At 35.9% G+C, this 14,022-nt stretch overlaps 3 protein-coding genes across 8 annotated transcripts; 1 reads left to right on the top strand and 2 right to left on the bottom strand.

Moving 5' to 3' along the window:
- Positions 1–2,031: 2,031 nt before the first annotated feature.
- Positions 2,032–4,927, bottom strand: LOC133672250 (putative Peroxidase 48). Its single transcript, XM_062092615.1, has 4 exons — positions 4,505–4,927; positions 3,550–3,747; positions 2,944–3,109; positions 2,032–2,849 (listed from the first exon to the last, which is right to left on the bottom strand). Exons 1-4 carry the CDS (start codon positions 4,859–4,861, stop codon positions 2,365–2,367), a joined length of 1,206 nt encoding a protein of 401 aa, XP_061948599.1. The 5' UTR covers positions 4,862–4,927; the 3' UTR covers positions 2,032–2,364.
- Positions 4,928–6,388: 1,461 nt separating this feature from the next.
- On the top strand, positions 6,389–11,007 carry LOC133673400 (cyclin-T1-3-like). Of its 3 annotated transcripts, XM_062094175.1 has the most exons (9): positions 6,389–6,508; positions 6,593–6,644; positions 7,253–7,341; positions 7,411–7,565; positions 8,060–8,141; positions 8,352–8,486; positions 8,911–9,086; positions 9,161–9,312; positions 9,541–11,007. In XM_062094175.1, the coding sequence occupies exons 3-9, from the start codon at positions 7,339–7,341 to the stop codon at positions 10,644–10,646; spliced, it is 1,809 nt and encodes a 602-aa protein (XP_061950159.1). In that variant the 5' UTR covers positions 6,389–6,508; positions 6,593–6,644; positions 7,253–7,338; the 3' UTR covers positions 10,647–11,007. The 3 variants fall into 3 exon arrangements, with proteins under 3 accessions (XP_061950159.1, XP_061950158.1, XP_061950160.1); XM_062094174.1 differs by having other exon boundaries at positions 7,253–7,565; XM_062094176.1 differs by lacking the exons at positions 6,389–6,508; positions 6,593–6,644; positions 7,253–7,341; positions 7,411–7,565 and having other exon boundaries at positions 8,090–8,232.
- Positions 11,008–11,288: 281 nt separating this feature from the next.
- On the bottom strand, positions 11,289–13,051 carry LOC133673402 (peptidyl-prolyl cis-trans isomerase CYP59-like). 4 transcript variants are annotated; one of them, XM_062094181.1, is made up of 5 exons: positions 12,817–13,051; positions 12,643–12,683; positions 12,329–12,428; positions 11,937–12,072; positions 11,289–11,866 (listed from the first exon to the last, which is right to left on the bottom strand). In XM_062094181.1, exons 1-5 carry the CDS (start codon positions 12,932–12,934, stop codon positions 11,440–11,442), a joined length of 822 nt encoding a protein of 273 aa, XP_061950165.1. In that variant the 5' UTR covers positions 12,935–13,051; the 3' UTR covers positions 11,289–11,439. The 4 variants fall into 4 exon arrangements, with proteins under 4 accessions (XP_061950165.1, XP_061950164.1, XP_061950162.1 ...); XM_062094180.1 differs by having other exon boundaries at positions 11,937–12,075; XM_062094178.1 differs by having other exon boundaries at positions 12,323–12,428.
- Positions 13,052–14,022: the final 971 nt, after the last annotated feature.

Genomic DNA, 14,022 nt, shown 5'->3' on the forward strand with positions numbered 1-14,022 from the left:
TCCCTGTGCTATGATTTTTCACTTTAGATTAAAGAGTTTGCAAGCATCTAGAATATTTTCACATAAAGTGAACAAGTAGTATTTATAGGTAAAAACTAGTAATAACCACTTAGTTGAAAATAGACAAGAAATTTTTAGTATGATCAAAATGGAAGAAATTTTTTGATCAAATTTATACTTTTCATTTAAAGAATTTGAAAAATAATGTCGAAGCATTTGCTGAAAGATTTTCTTATGAAGTAATTTTCACCATATAAAAATTTAGCAAAATTTTATTTTTGGACATTTTTTTTTTGAGATGTAAAATTAAGTTTTTACGAGGACAAGGTGGCCTCACAAGACAATTCTCAATAGCATGCTTAGGCCCATGACGATATCTACAACTGGAGTGAGGATTTCAGATAGTGAAGCATGATGTGTTGAAGCTCATGAAAATGATTGCATGAAATAGTGTGATGATTCTAAACAAGATGATCTGTAGAGCGACAGTGTGTGCAGAAATTTGCACGGGATAACTAATGAGTAGAAGGTGGGAAACGATGAGGAGAAGTCATAACCATATATCTGTATGAGTAGACTTAAAAGTGCATGTGATATCCCACATTGGAAGTGAGTGTCCAGAGCCAGGGTTTTATGAGTAGTGTTGTTTGTTGACCTGTTGTACGTGTTTTGGGGTGTCAGGCTCAGAAATGGGCTCACATCACCAACAACAAAATCGTGAGGGCGGTAAGGCCCAAAGCAAACAATATACGACAAGTTGGTCCGGGCTATTACATTTGATATCAGAGCCGAGGACGGCTCGTCTTAAAGTGGGGGGATTGTGATATCCCACATCGAAAGCGAATGTGCACAGCTAGGGCTTTATGAGTAGTGCTGGTCGCTGACCTGTTGTACGTGTTTTGGGGTGTCAGGTTCAGAGATGGACTCGCGTCACCAAGAACAAAACCGTGAGGGTAGTAAGGTCCAAAGCGAACAATATACGACAGGTTGGGTCGTGTTATTACATTTGGTATCAAAACCGAGGATGACTTGTCTTAAGGTGAGGGGATTGTGATATCTTACATCGAAAGCGAATGTCTAGAGCCAAAGCTTTATGAATAGTGCTGGTCGCTGACCTGTTGTACACGTTTTGGGGCATCAGACTTAGAGATGGGCTCGCGTCACCAAGAACAAAACTGTGAGGACTGTAAGGTCCAAAGCAGTTAATATATGGCAGGTTGGGTCAGGCTATTATAGTGCCAAGTCTAGTTTCTTTAGGAATTAGATAAGAAATTGCATCCTAAGTGCAGGTGAAAGATGATGATGCACGGCCATTAAAAATTGGATCAGACATAGGCGATCACGATGAAGGATATGTGTAGTACTAGCATTAGTAGAACATTGCCAAGCTGTATTAGAACGAGCCAGTTGACCCTATACAGACTGTATTTTAGAACAATATAAGATATGGAAGGGAATTAATAGTGAAATATTACAACACAATTAAGTACTTTTTCTGATAAATATTACTCAAACAATAAGATATATTCGCAGATTATTTTTATTAAGAGATTTGATATTTCCTAAATCATAGGAATGCTTTAATTGTTGGCTTTGGCCCTGTTAATTAATCATTTAGGGAAAAAACAAAACAAAACACCTAATAGATTTAATGCAATTATTACGTAAAATAATTTCCTTCTATTCGAATATACGGAATTTCCTCCTACACATATAACGATGAGAGGTTGAATACCATTGTAAATAATACAAGGACCATATGACAAGTATAGGAACTACTTAGAAAAGAAGAACAACAACTACTAATTAATCCACTAATATATTTTCAAAAAGTCAAAAGCTAAGTGATAAAAGCTTTATGAAATTTTCTAAAATGAAGATTAAAGTTGGTTGCATGTATTTACTGAAATATCCTAATCTCAAGGGAGTCGATCATTTTGGAAGCCCAATCTTCTCTCGGCTTCTAAAAGAGAACTTTCGCACGTGTAAAAACACACAGAACAAGAAAAACCCCATTGAGAAAATTGAAGGTGATGGGATTTGTGTTGCCCTTATTGTGAGAATAATCTGCAGACACTACACCAAGAGTTCTGAATCCGGATTTGCAAATGCAATTTTTGGCTGATTATCACAACCAACAACAGCTCACTAGAACCCTAAAATTAATGAATCTTAGAATGTTCCAGGTGCACAAGAGACTGGGATCTGTATATACTGAAAGCGAAGTTATTTAATAATCGCGATGAGATTCCTTCTCTTCAGCCTGGTGATTATTACTTCTCAAACTCTTTGGTAGTCTTTTGAAGGAAAAAGAACTGATCTTACCGTTCGTCACAAGAGTTGACTGTTGCTGGACTCTGTCATTCAAGATTGGCTGGTGGGAAAGGAGCATTTGTTTCGGACCTGACCTAGAGTTCCAGTCAAGACACCAAGGTTTGACATCTTCACCATGGACCTGGAAAAGTCCCTTCTAAAGGTTGTTCCATCATCTGAAGCATAAACTGCCACCAATCTTGCGGTATTCTCATCAGCCATCAATTGTTGATCAGCAAATAGAAGTCCTCTACCCCCCAACAAATTCTGATAGTAGTGGTTATCAAAACGTGCTCCAGATGGTATAGAAGCGGATAATCCTTGGAAAATCATTGCCGAACTAGAGTTCCTCATCTCCCTTGATGTCATAGAAGCTACAGTTCCATTATGATTGGTGCTGTTGCTATCCTGACAAGCAAGTCTCAATTCATTTAGGAAATCATGATCTACAGAGGCATCTGGCTGTCCTGTCCCAGAGAAGTTAGTGAGGCGATTCCGGATGAAGTCACAGCTGATTTTGCCTACATTATGAGCACCTATAAAATCAAGAAATTTATTCAGTCCATGATTGATTCTATCATTTCTTGGAAGACAAAAAAGGGAATAGAGAGAAAGATGCACAGTAAGTACCTAAGAGATTGACTGTTTCTCTTTCATCAAAACCTCTGCGGGAAAAGAGGAAAAGTGTTCGGGTGATGTTATCATTGGGCTTTGGAATCTCGTCCATGGCTTCATCAAAGTAGGATTGAGTACTGTCTCTCCTGCCTGTAAAAACTGGATAAAATGGACCACCAGCCTGCAAGATCAGGCAAGAACGAAAACCATCAGCGTTGATGGTGAAGAAGATATATATGGATGAGAGTAAAGCAGCGGCATACTAGGACTGATTCAGTTCCTTTGTTTCAGAAATTTCAATAACCAAACAGTAAGGAAGGGAAGTGATGAAACTTCAATCAAAATAACAAGGTCCTAATGCTGTTTCATCACCGTTAAACATTTCAGATCATAGACTGCAAAATTTGTAGTCTAATTAACTGAAATTTTCACTCAGAAGGAGTCAGATTCAGATACTTGTCATTAACGAAAGCTCTTCCTACGTTTTTTTTTTTCAAAACAGAAACACCTGAAACCTAAAGAAAACTAAAGCTTAGTTCAGTATCGAACTCAATGAAGAAAAGATTAAAGCTGCTGAGTGCTAAGTCCATGTAAAGAAAACAAAGCAATAGAAGTACAGACCAGCACAACAGCATCTCTGGTGGCAAGTGCAAGGGTGTCAGCACATGAAACTACTCCTGGGCATGCATTGTCAAGCTCCTCCTTGATCATGTCAATCTCATTAATACCTCTCAAGGTCTTGTTCGGAGCGGCCTGCCTCTCAATGGAACGGTTTTTATTCCCATTGCTATCATCCAAGAAGACTGAAGCATCACAACCCTGATTGTAGTGATCCCACGAGATCAGTAATAAGTAACGATATAAAAAACATTACCATGAATCAATATCTAGATACATACAATGAAAAGAAATCTGAATTAATATCTAGATACATGCAATGACAAGAATTCTTATTGTTAATAGCAAGACTCAGCATCCAGATCAAATTTGTGGTTATCTGCCTAAGAAATTAAGGAGTGCCCAATCAATTAATGATAGCTCCTCACGAAAAGTGTCTCAACAAAGAATTTACAGAACCAAACAACTGAGAATACCAGGCCAAGAATTGAAGCAAGGATGCACAATAACAAGAGAAGAAATTTCATAAAAGAAGCAATTTAAGGCATATACAGACCTGAAAAGTTAAAGAGCCAAGTAGCCTACTGCAACAGAAAAATAACATAAAACTAATAAACACGAGGCAGGGACACTTTGCGTGTAAACAAACACATCACAAAAACAAAATCCCAAATTGATAAGAACCCTACGATCATCAACAAACAAGAAACCAAATTCCCCATTTGGGAACAACTGTGTAGTGATCATACTCCCTCAAAGAAAGGAAAGAATACACAGAATCCACGAACCTGGCCACTTGAAATAACCCTCAAAGAACTACAACAAAGAAACCCCAATTGAGCAAAACCCTTGCACACATGGACATTTAGAGAAAAGAAAAGCCACAAACATTTAAAGAAAAGAAAACCCAATTGAGGAAAACCCACAAAAAAGAATTAAGAAGAAGAAAATAGCATACCTTGATGAAGCAATCATGGAAAAGAAGCCTTAAAAGACCAAAAGAAATATCATTTTGCTGCATGTAAATCCTTGCCATTGTTGATCTAACAATAGACTCAGCTTGTGGACAATTCTGGCGATAAAAATCGTATTCAAGACCGTGAAGCTCATCAGCTAAAGAAACAACACCTCCTCGAGTACTTGTGGCACTCTCTCTTTGTAGAAAAACAGAAAATGTTCTCTCTTCTTTTTCCAGCTTCTCTCTTTTGGCCCTTTCCTCCTCCTCTATTTCAGATGGAAATTTTAAAGAAAGAATCACAGAGATTATGAAGATAACTATAAGTGTCTTTGTCTTTCTCTTCATTAACTTTGCCATTTCTCTCTTCAATCAATCAAGTTCTTAATTTTTCTTTTCTTTGAAGAAGCAGAAAGAGATCGAGAGGGGCGGGTTTGTGAGTACTGAGAGAGGGCGGGAAATGGAGGCAGTTATGTTTCTTGAATTGACGGAAATAGCCTAGAAACAATTATTATTTTCAATGAGGGTGGCATGGGGTTGTTGGTAATTTGGATGCTTAATGCGGTAGTTATTGCTATGAATTACTCTTGCGATGAAAAATATCTAATTGATGAAAAAATACAACACTTACATTATTAGCTCGTGGTTTGCTGCGTGGTAGATTTTTTTTTTAACGTAAAAAAATATTTAATTATTATTTTTTAATAAAACAAATTTTAATTATAAGTTCATAATATAATTTCTATTTAATGATGTTTCTAAAAAATTATTGATATAGCTATATGTTAGATAATATTTTTTTTTAAATATTAAAATTACAATATATTAAATAATACAGATTAATTTATTAAATCTACAACTCAAATTATAAAACATCAACAACCTTATAAAATAATTAGGATAAATTATGAAGATTAACGTAAAAAAAAATTAATTTTTTAAGGAAGGTTCTGGTGGCTGCATTCGCCGAGAAACCCCATTTCTTTGACAAGTTGCCTCGCCATTGATGGATTCTTTTGTTGGAGAAATCCTTGGATGATGACATTAAAGGTGGTGCCTTCGTTGCTTGCACAGCCGTCCTCTTCCATTTTTCTTAAAAGCTTGGGTGCTTCAGTCAGCAATCCTTTCTTGAAAAATCCATTTATTAACGCAGTGTGTGTATAAAGGTCAGCACGAAACCCTTCATCAGGCAGTCTAGGAAACAGTTCCTTACCTTGTTATTTTCTTACCACGGCGGCGGCTGCTGCTTTCGAAAGCAGAGATTTGAAAAGAAGCCTATCATAACACCCATCTGTCTTTCTTCACTGCCCACGTATATCTACAGGTATATTTACTTGGTACTGTTTGGTAGTAGGATTGTAGTTATTTTGTAATGTGATTTTTTATTTTTAGATGTATTAAAATAATATTTTTAAAATAATTATTTTAATATATTATAAAAAAATATTTTAAAAAACAATTTCAATTATAATATTAAATACTCTGAAAATTAAAATATAATAAAATAGAGTTAGATTTTTATATAGGCACAATCATTTATTTTAGAGCATGGATAACACCTCAACGGATCGCACCTTATTAAAAAGTTAAAAATACAAAGAGGGATTACTAACCATTAAAATAAATAATAATTAAAATAATAATAAATTCAAAAAAACAAAACAAATAAAACAACGGTCCTAGTAAAATAGTATGATAAATAATTATTAGACAATGGTCAATGATAAGAATTTAAGATTAAAATTTTTTTTTATATAATTTTAAATTTAAATCCTGTAATTGCTTATATAATGACTATTAGAGATTTATATGATCATTAACTTTAAAATATATAGGATTAATTAAAATACATACAAGCTACTTCAAACACCTATATTAAACCAAAAAAAAATTATTAACATGCTAATTCTTTTATCCCCACTCATTCTTTCCTCATGCTAATAAACCCTAAAATTTTCCACAAACATCCCTTTTCTTCTCTCACTTTCCTCCTCTCCCTTTTTTGAGGTTATATCCTCCTCCTTCAACTATTATTTTGACAGACTCACATGTTTTGGTTTATTATTAATGTTGTTTTCTTGGTACTTGCAGAGAAACTCATTTGTTTTCTTTGTCTTTTGTTCTGCTCTCGTGACTATACAAGGTATAATTCTTCACTTTTTCCTTTGAAATTGTACATGGCATCCTGGTTTTGTTTGGTTTGGTGGAAAGTAACTTACTTTTTGTGAAAGATTAGGAAGAGATTGTACGGGTTAGTTTTTGTTTTTGTGTTAATGTTCTGGGCTTGTAAAGAAAACACTTTTTTAAAAAATCTTTTAGATTTTTCGGTTTTGAATTGGTTCTTAATCGGGAATCTGGCTTATTTTTCTGTTGGAGTTTGTTAAATTTATGTACTTGGCTACGATTTTCCTACCAACAGTTCATTTTGTATGTTGCCAGAAAGCTTTATAATCATAATGGGTCTGGATTTATAATTCGCCTTATAGTTTATCCCATAGAATGGATGACCATTTGATTGCATGGGAGAGTTAGTAAATCTTAGAAGGGATTTGACTGTCAATTATTACAAATTGTTTGTAAATTTCTCAGGTCGGAATTGAAGCTTAAAGTTTATAGTATTGGTTAAATTTTGAGTTTTTTTTTTTTCTAGATTCTGATTTTCATTTTATGGTTCTTTTTTTCTTTTTACTAAAAGTGCATGCTTTCATAGCCTATTTTGATCTTGATGTGTACTGGCAAATCTGTTTGCAGGGTTTTATGGCCTAGCGGCACATTGATTTCTTCAGTTCATACAGGGCCTGTATAGACTGTTCATAACATTTGGTGGTGGCAGACACATGGTAAATTTAATGACTAGTGATTCATCTCATTCCGGAATGAATGATGGCGGACTGTATGGATATTCTCAGGAAAAACTTGAAGAAGGTGGTTGTTGGTACTTTTCTAGGAAGGAAATTGAAGAGAATTCTCCATCTAGACAAGATGGCATTGACTTAAAGAAAGAGGCTTATCTACGCAAGTCATACTGTACGTTTCTACAAGATTTCGGCATGAGACTTAAAGTGTGAGTCTTGACACATTATGTTGTACTCTATCTCATTTTGCTTAAACTAAATGTTTAACGTCTCTGAATTTTCAATTTGTACTATATGAATGTTTTTTGGGTATTCCCTTTCATATAAAAATTGGATTAAAATGGAATCTATATTTACAAGTTAAGATAATTTCCTGTTCCCTTTGGTTGGTCAGCAATGAGAACATGCTGTGTTTATGCTTTTATCTCTTAATTGTTTTGTTAGATAGTAGTATATGGCGATTACCAATGTTGAATTTATAGAGTATTTGAATGAAGTACAACAAAGAATTCAAACCAGAATGCACACTATTTGATGGCGAGACAGAGAAGGTAGAGTTTTAAAAGGAGTAATGGTTCTTCTGTTTACACTACATAAATTTTTAAGCGGGTGATTTGATATATTGTTGTTATACTGCACCATTGAATGCACAGTATTCTTCGTAATTATGTGTGAGATAAATCATGTATTTTTTGAAATGCAGGCCCCAGGTAACAATTGCTACTGCAATAATTTTCTGTCACCGATTCTTTCTTCGTCAATCCCATGCGAAGAATGATAGGAGGGTGAGTCAACATTCCTTCATTAAATGTCAAATCCTTTTCTCGTTCTTGGAAATGATTATTTAATACATATCCGGGATGACATGTAACTGAGGTAATAGCCAGTGCAATTGTCTCTTCCTTCTTTTTGCTGTTTTCCTTATGTAGTACCCACTCCCTGAATTTGTAACCGATGTTACCATCTTGTCTAATTTCCCTCAAATTGTCTCACAGACTATCGCTACAGTTTGTATGTTTCTTGCGGGGAAGGTGGAGGAGACTCCCCGTCCACTGAAAGATGTTATTCTCGTTTCTTATGAAATTATCCATAAAAAGGATCCTGAAGCAGTTCAGAGGATCAAGCAAAAGGTAATTGCTTGTGTAAAGATGCTCTCCGCTTCTTCTGTTACTTGTGTATTTCTCCCAGCAGTGGGATTTGGATTCCCCACCACAACTTCTCCCCTTTTCTGATTTGTGAGATTTGACTATGATTTACACAATCCACTTCACCCCAACAATTGATCTAAAGCCCAAGCATGTTGTGTCTGAACTCAAAATGCCAAACTGTATTGTCTTGTTGTCAATCCCTTAGACCATACAGATTATAATCTACAACATGTTTGTGGTTGTTTTGACATTCAATGTTTAGCATATTTGCTTTTGCGTCTGTATATCCCTATCATATTCAGCTGTCCTGTATATATATGTTGCCTTTGTTCTGTTCACATTCCTTTTGTTTCCCTGCACAATTCATTTTCTTTCTCCTAACTTGCTATCCACATCTCTCGTGCAGGAGGTATATGAACAGCAGAAGGAAATAATTTTACATGGAGAGAGGGTTGTACTTGCAACTCTTGGTTTTGATTTAAATTTGCTCCATCCGTATAAACCTCTTGTTGATGCTATAAAGAAATTCAAGGTTGCTCAGAATGCCCTTGCTCAAGTTGCATGGAATTTTGTGAATGATGGGTATGGAAAATTGCTTATTTTAATGTACATACGTTTCTTCATTGTCTCATCTTGATTGGGGATGCCGCATGCAGACTGCGTACATCTCTTTGCTTGCAATTTAAGCCCCACCACATTGCAGCAGGTGCCATTTTCCTTGCTGCGAAGTTCCTCAAAGTAAAGCTCCCATCAGATGGTGAGAAGGTCTGGTGGCAAGAGTTTGATGTCACCCCACGCCAATTGGAGGGTTGGTGTTTTTCCTTCCAATCATATCATTAATATTAACAAAAGTATATTGTTTTCATTAATAATCACACGTGTTCATGAGAGAACAATCTCTCACACAATTCATCATCTTGGGGGAATGAAGCTGACTGGGGGGGGCTGAGTATAATCCTTTGACAGTGTTTACTATTACAATAGCACTTTTGAATATGGTGGGTTTCATCTTTAATTGTGGAATTAATTCTCGCAGAGGTTAGCAATCAGATGCTGGAACTGTATGAACAGAACCGGGTGCCCCCATCAGCTAACAGTGAAGCTGAAGGGAGCATTGTAGGTGGAGCTTCTCATCGGGCCACATCAAAAGCTTCATCTAGCAATGAAGAACATGTGGCACCTAATAATCATTCTCAGACTGGATCTATTAGTACAAGACTTGGAAACTCAAATCTAATGTCTAGACCAGTGCATGAGCAACCTCTTGCAGATAATCATGTTGGTCCTCCAAGAACCAGCCAAAACCATGGTAGTTATCATGGAAGTGCTGAGATGAGAAGTGCCTCAGACCACAATATGGATGGTGAACCTAAAGATGATCTACCCTATGAAATAGAGACATTGCCTTCCCAGGGAAATACGAGGGAAGGTCAAACCTCGAGACAAGCCTTGGATGGGCTTGGAAATGAAGATCTAGAAAGGAAGGTTGCAAGAAGTGAAATAAAAGATTCAGGAGAATCAAAAGATAAACATTTTGGTCGTATTGCGGAGCATAGAGAGGGTACGTTTGCTCAGTCACCCCAAGATGCTATTAAAAAGATTGATAGAGACAAAGTGAAGGCAGCTTTGGAAAAAAGAAAGAGGTCCCGAGGTGACATGACTCGAAAAACAAACTTCTTGGATGACGATGATCTAATTGAGAGGGAACTGGAAGATGGAATTGAACTGGCTGCTGAAAGTGAAAAAAACAAGCACGATAGAAGACAAAGCTGGTCCAAGCCCTTGGACAGGGAAGAATATGAGAACTCGCATCATGGAAAGAATATTGATGCAAGGGACGAAAAACATCATGGAATGAGGGGACAGTTATCTCAAAAGCCAGATCTGAACAACATTGAAGATGGGGAACTGCCTGCTCCTGATGATATGGACCAGGGTTTTCCCTCACCTAAGCTGACCAACCGCAAACACAAGGCATCAAGCCCATGTGACAGAAAGTTTGAGGGGAAGCATCGGAATGATAATGTGCCTGGGTCTCACCATTATAATCATCATGATTATACAGATGATCGAAACAGGATGAACCGGCTTGGTTATATGGAGAGAGATCATAAAAGACATGTCCCAGAAAATCATGCCTGAGGTATTAATGTTTGCTGGAGCACTTCTAGGTGTCAAGCTCTCTCTCAGATGCTGGTAACTGTTTAAACGAGATCACTGTCGCTCTGTATTTCCTTTGCAGTAAGTCGAAGTAATATATCAGCTGTTGGAGGATCCTGTTCTGAAAGGATGATTCTAGTGAGGTCTAAGCCCTTTAGCAGCTATCTTATAGTTGATGGTTGGATTAAACTCTTCCACGTAATTTATAAGAATGGAAGCGAGGTTTTTGGATGTTCTTAATTGTGCTTTCCTTTGATCTTCTTTTAGAATACTTGGGATCGTTATCCATGTACAGAAACGATGATGATGATAATCTAGTAATCGTAATGGTTTTAGATTGCAAGCTTGGTGGAATTCATTTGCATATTCAACGATGACTCTGTTTGCTGCTTTTCCTCTCTTTTTCTTTATATTTGATAACATTGGAACTTGTTTTTGAAAAAGAATCCACATTTTTTTCCTGGATTGAAAGAAAATCTTCAAAGCCTGACGCGCTTGGTGAAGGCTAGCAGTTGCTAGTTGCTACAATACAATAAGCCCTCGAGGATTCGGTGGATATATTTTGGCAGTTACTACATGATCCAGTGTCGGTGAAAAGGTTGTGCAATTGAAGGGAGTGTGTGGTTGCCCTGTAGAATGGGGGATGACATTGTAGATATGTTTTGTGCAATTGAAGTGAGTGTGTGGTTGTTCTGTGAGGATTGTACAATGTAACTAAGTTCTACAATATTTAGAATCAAGAACTACAAAACCGAAGTCAAAATAGTACCGTGCATCATCTTAGAGCTCGACTACTTTTGTCATCTCGATTACTCCTGTCTCGATGACACTCACGATCATTGTCACTTTCTGCACTTCTATGTCTATGGTCTCGCTCATCCCTCTTTTTATGGCTATCATGATCTCTATGACTATCTGAACTTCTCTTTCTGTAATCTTGATCATCTTTATGGTCATCACCACCCTCTTTGACTATTTGAATTTTTCTTTCTGTAATCTCCATAGTCTCTTCTTCCATTTCTTCATTCTTTTCTTCTATCCATATGCTTTTCTCTATCAAGTCGCTCCTCAGAATATTGACTTCCTTTATTTTCAGGAAATCGTTTGTCCTCTCCATGTCCCCTATCTCTGTCACTCTGCCTGTTCCTCTCTTTTCTGGCCTAGGACTTTCTGGAGTGTCTCCGTCAAATACCATTTCATATCTACAAAAGCTTGTTTCTCTGTTAGACAAACAGAGGGAGGAAAAGGGGAAAAAGCCATATTATTACTAACCTTGAATTATTACCTCCACCATGCTGCATATCATCGTCCTTTAGTATGTTTTTTAAAGGATGATGCTTATTGGCAGGATCCCCAGTGCAATCCCTGGCCATATGATCAGGAGAACCACATTTGAAGCAACCTCTCCCTGCTGTCAATAAGATAGAATACAAACACAACAGTTTATATTTGGCAGAATTCCTAGAGAGAGTATTTGGTTGTTTCAAGCTCGTTAGGCATTGCATTTACAATAATCCCATCTTCCTTGTCTGAAAAGGGACTGCTCGATTTATGCCCAACCAGTTCTTTAGCACTCAGGTTTAATTCATTATTAAGTTCCTTTTTTCCCTCGACATGCGTGTATTTACATGAAATATTAATCAAATAGCAATCTTTACCTTTACCTGGTTGGTTGTCTTTGCGCCTGTACTGAGACAACAGTTTTGCAACACTCTGACTAAAACCCACATGAATCCTTCTATCATCAATCAAAGCAATATCCATCTGCCATGAAGCAATTAAATATAAAATTTCAGTAGGAACACAAAAACACCTCACGATACATCTAGTTGATGACATTCCTAAAATTAACTGTTATAATGCCCTAGGAACCATGGACTTATATAAACAACGGCATTTCAAGGCAATCAGAAATGCAGAAAGAAGAATACAAATCAAGTTTTTTGACAGAAAAATACTTTGCCAGTCTTTCCAATACCTTAAAATATGCTTGTTCACATGCCTCTTTGGTCTCAAACCCTGGCTTGACAAAAAACATTATAATCATCAAGTAAAAATAAGAGGAGCATATTCAAACATATGTCAAAAACAATATACAAAGAACACATAAAAATTGATCACTATGCTAAAAACAAAAAACAAATACAAGTACCACATAAAATTTGATCACTATGCATCAATAAAAAACGAAGAAGCCTTAACACATGCAACCAGTGCACAGATTGGGACAAAGAAGTGACAGAAGTTGATGTTAATGATAAGTGAAGCATTCCATCATACAGCAACAGGTCATCTCAAATACGCGGATATAGATAATTTGATGCGGAACAAAAGGAATATTTGAAGCCTAATAAGAAAGGAAAAAAGAAGCTAGAAAGAAAAAGCCAAAGAAAGAGAGGAGAAGAATAAGAGTTGAAAAGTATGCACTTTGCAGATTTTTATTCGATTCAAAAAATAATAATTTACTATTTAGAAAAGTTGGATATAAATACTAAAACTCTAATTAAAATAAATAATTAAATTTATAGTTTACTAAATAAAATACCTAACAATAATTAAATCAAACCCAACAAATAAAATCTAATTAATAAATCTTAACTAAAAGTTCAAATAAATTAAACCAAAACATAACTTGAAACCTAATCTCTTAATGGTTTTGGCCACCATCTATCTTGTATGATTGTATGAGTGCGTAAACAATATTTTTGGTCTGATGTCCCAATTAACTCTTCCGAGATTGGAGAAAATCGACCTCGTCAAGTATAGTTCAAGGTGACTCCAATAATGCTCTCCCAAAAATCATGATCAAGCTACTATGATGTCTCTCTAATAATACAAGTATAGTCTGAATCTAATTGTCTAGATTATATACTGAGATTCGTTGAAGTTCACATTCCTTGGTAAAAACAACTTGTGCATCCAAAGTAGCATTAATATGTTCATTTTGTGCCAATGATAAAGATAATGTGGTAGGGATATTAAAAGGAGCATCATTGATAAACTATTGTGTTTTATATATAACGAGGTCATTCATGTCAAATATAGAGCTAATATCAAAGTTTAATGGCAATTTAATGACATAACTATTTGATTCAATCATTCGCAACACTTTGAATGATTTAACACTACTTATTTGCAATTTATGATTGATTTTCAAATGACACTACTTAGGTCTTATATGTATCAAGAAATAATCTCCAACAGTAAGTGCATCATGATACTTATGTAAATCAACTTGAAATTTGTATTGTTCATTACTTGCTTGAATATGTTTTTTAATCTCGACATACAAATTATAAACTTTGCTTGCAAAAGACTCAGCTAAATCAAACATTTTAGAATGAGGAGATAAAAGAGG

Source organism: Populus nigra, chromosome 14 (assembly GCF_951802175.1).
Source record: "Populus nigra chromosome 14, ddPopNigr1.1, whole genome shotgun sequence".
In the NCBI taxonomy this organism is placed as follows: Eukaryota; Viridiplantae; Streptophyta; class Magnoliopsida; order Malpighiales; family Salicaceae; genus Populus; species Populus nigra.

Bases quoted from the DNA above. Each gene is read 5' to 3' on its own strand.
- LOC133672250 (XM_062092615.1), bottom strand. From the start codon at position 4,861: ATGGCAAAGTTAATGAAGAGAAAGACAAAGACACTTATAGTTATCTTC. The intron at 3,748-4,504 runs GTATGCTATTTT...CACTACAATCAG, and splicing joins TCCATGATTGCTTCATCAAG to GGTTGTGATGCTTCAGTCTT. The intron at 2,850-2,943 runs GTACTTACTGTG...TTGATTTTATAG, and splicing joins AGAAACAGTCAATCTCTTAG to GTGCTCATAATGTAGGCAAA.
- LOC133673400 (XM_062094174.1), top strand. From the start codon at position 7,339: ATGGTAAATTTAATGACTAGTGATTCATCTCATTCCGGAATGAATGAT. The intron at 7,566-8,059 runs GTGAGTCTTGAC...TTTGAAATGCAG, and splicing joins TTCGGCATGAGACTTAAAGT to GCCCCAGGTAACAATTGCTA. The intron at 9,313-9,540 runs GTTGGTGTTTTT...TAATTCTCGCAG, and splicing joins CACCCCACGCCAATTGGAGG to AGGTTAGCAATCAGATGCTG.
- LOC133673402 (XM_062094177.1), bottom strand. From the start codon at position 12,934: ATGCTTCACTTATCATTAACATCAACTTCTGTCACTTCTTTGTCCCAA. The intron at 12,429-12,642 runs GTATTGGAAAGA...GCTTCATGGCAG, and splicing joins GTGAACAAGCATATTTTAAG to ATGGATATTGCTTTGATTGA. The intron at 12,076-12,322 runs GTAAAGATTGCT...TCTTATTGACAG, and splicing joins AGACAACCAACCAGGTAAAG to CAGGGAGAGGTTGCTTCAAA.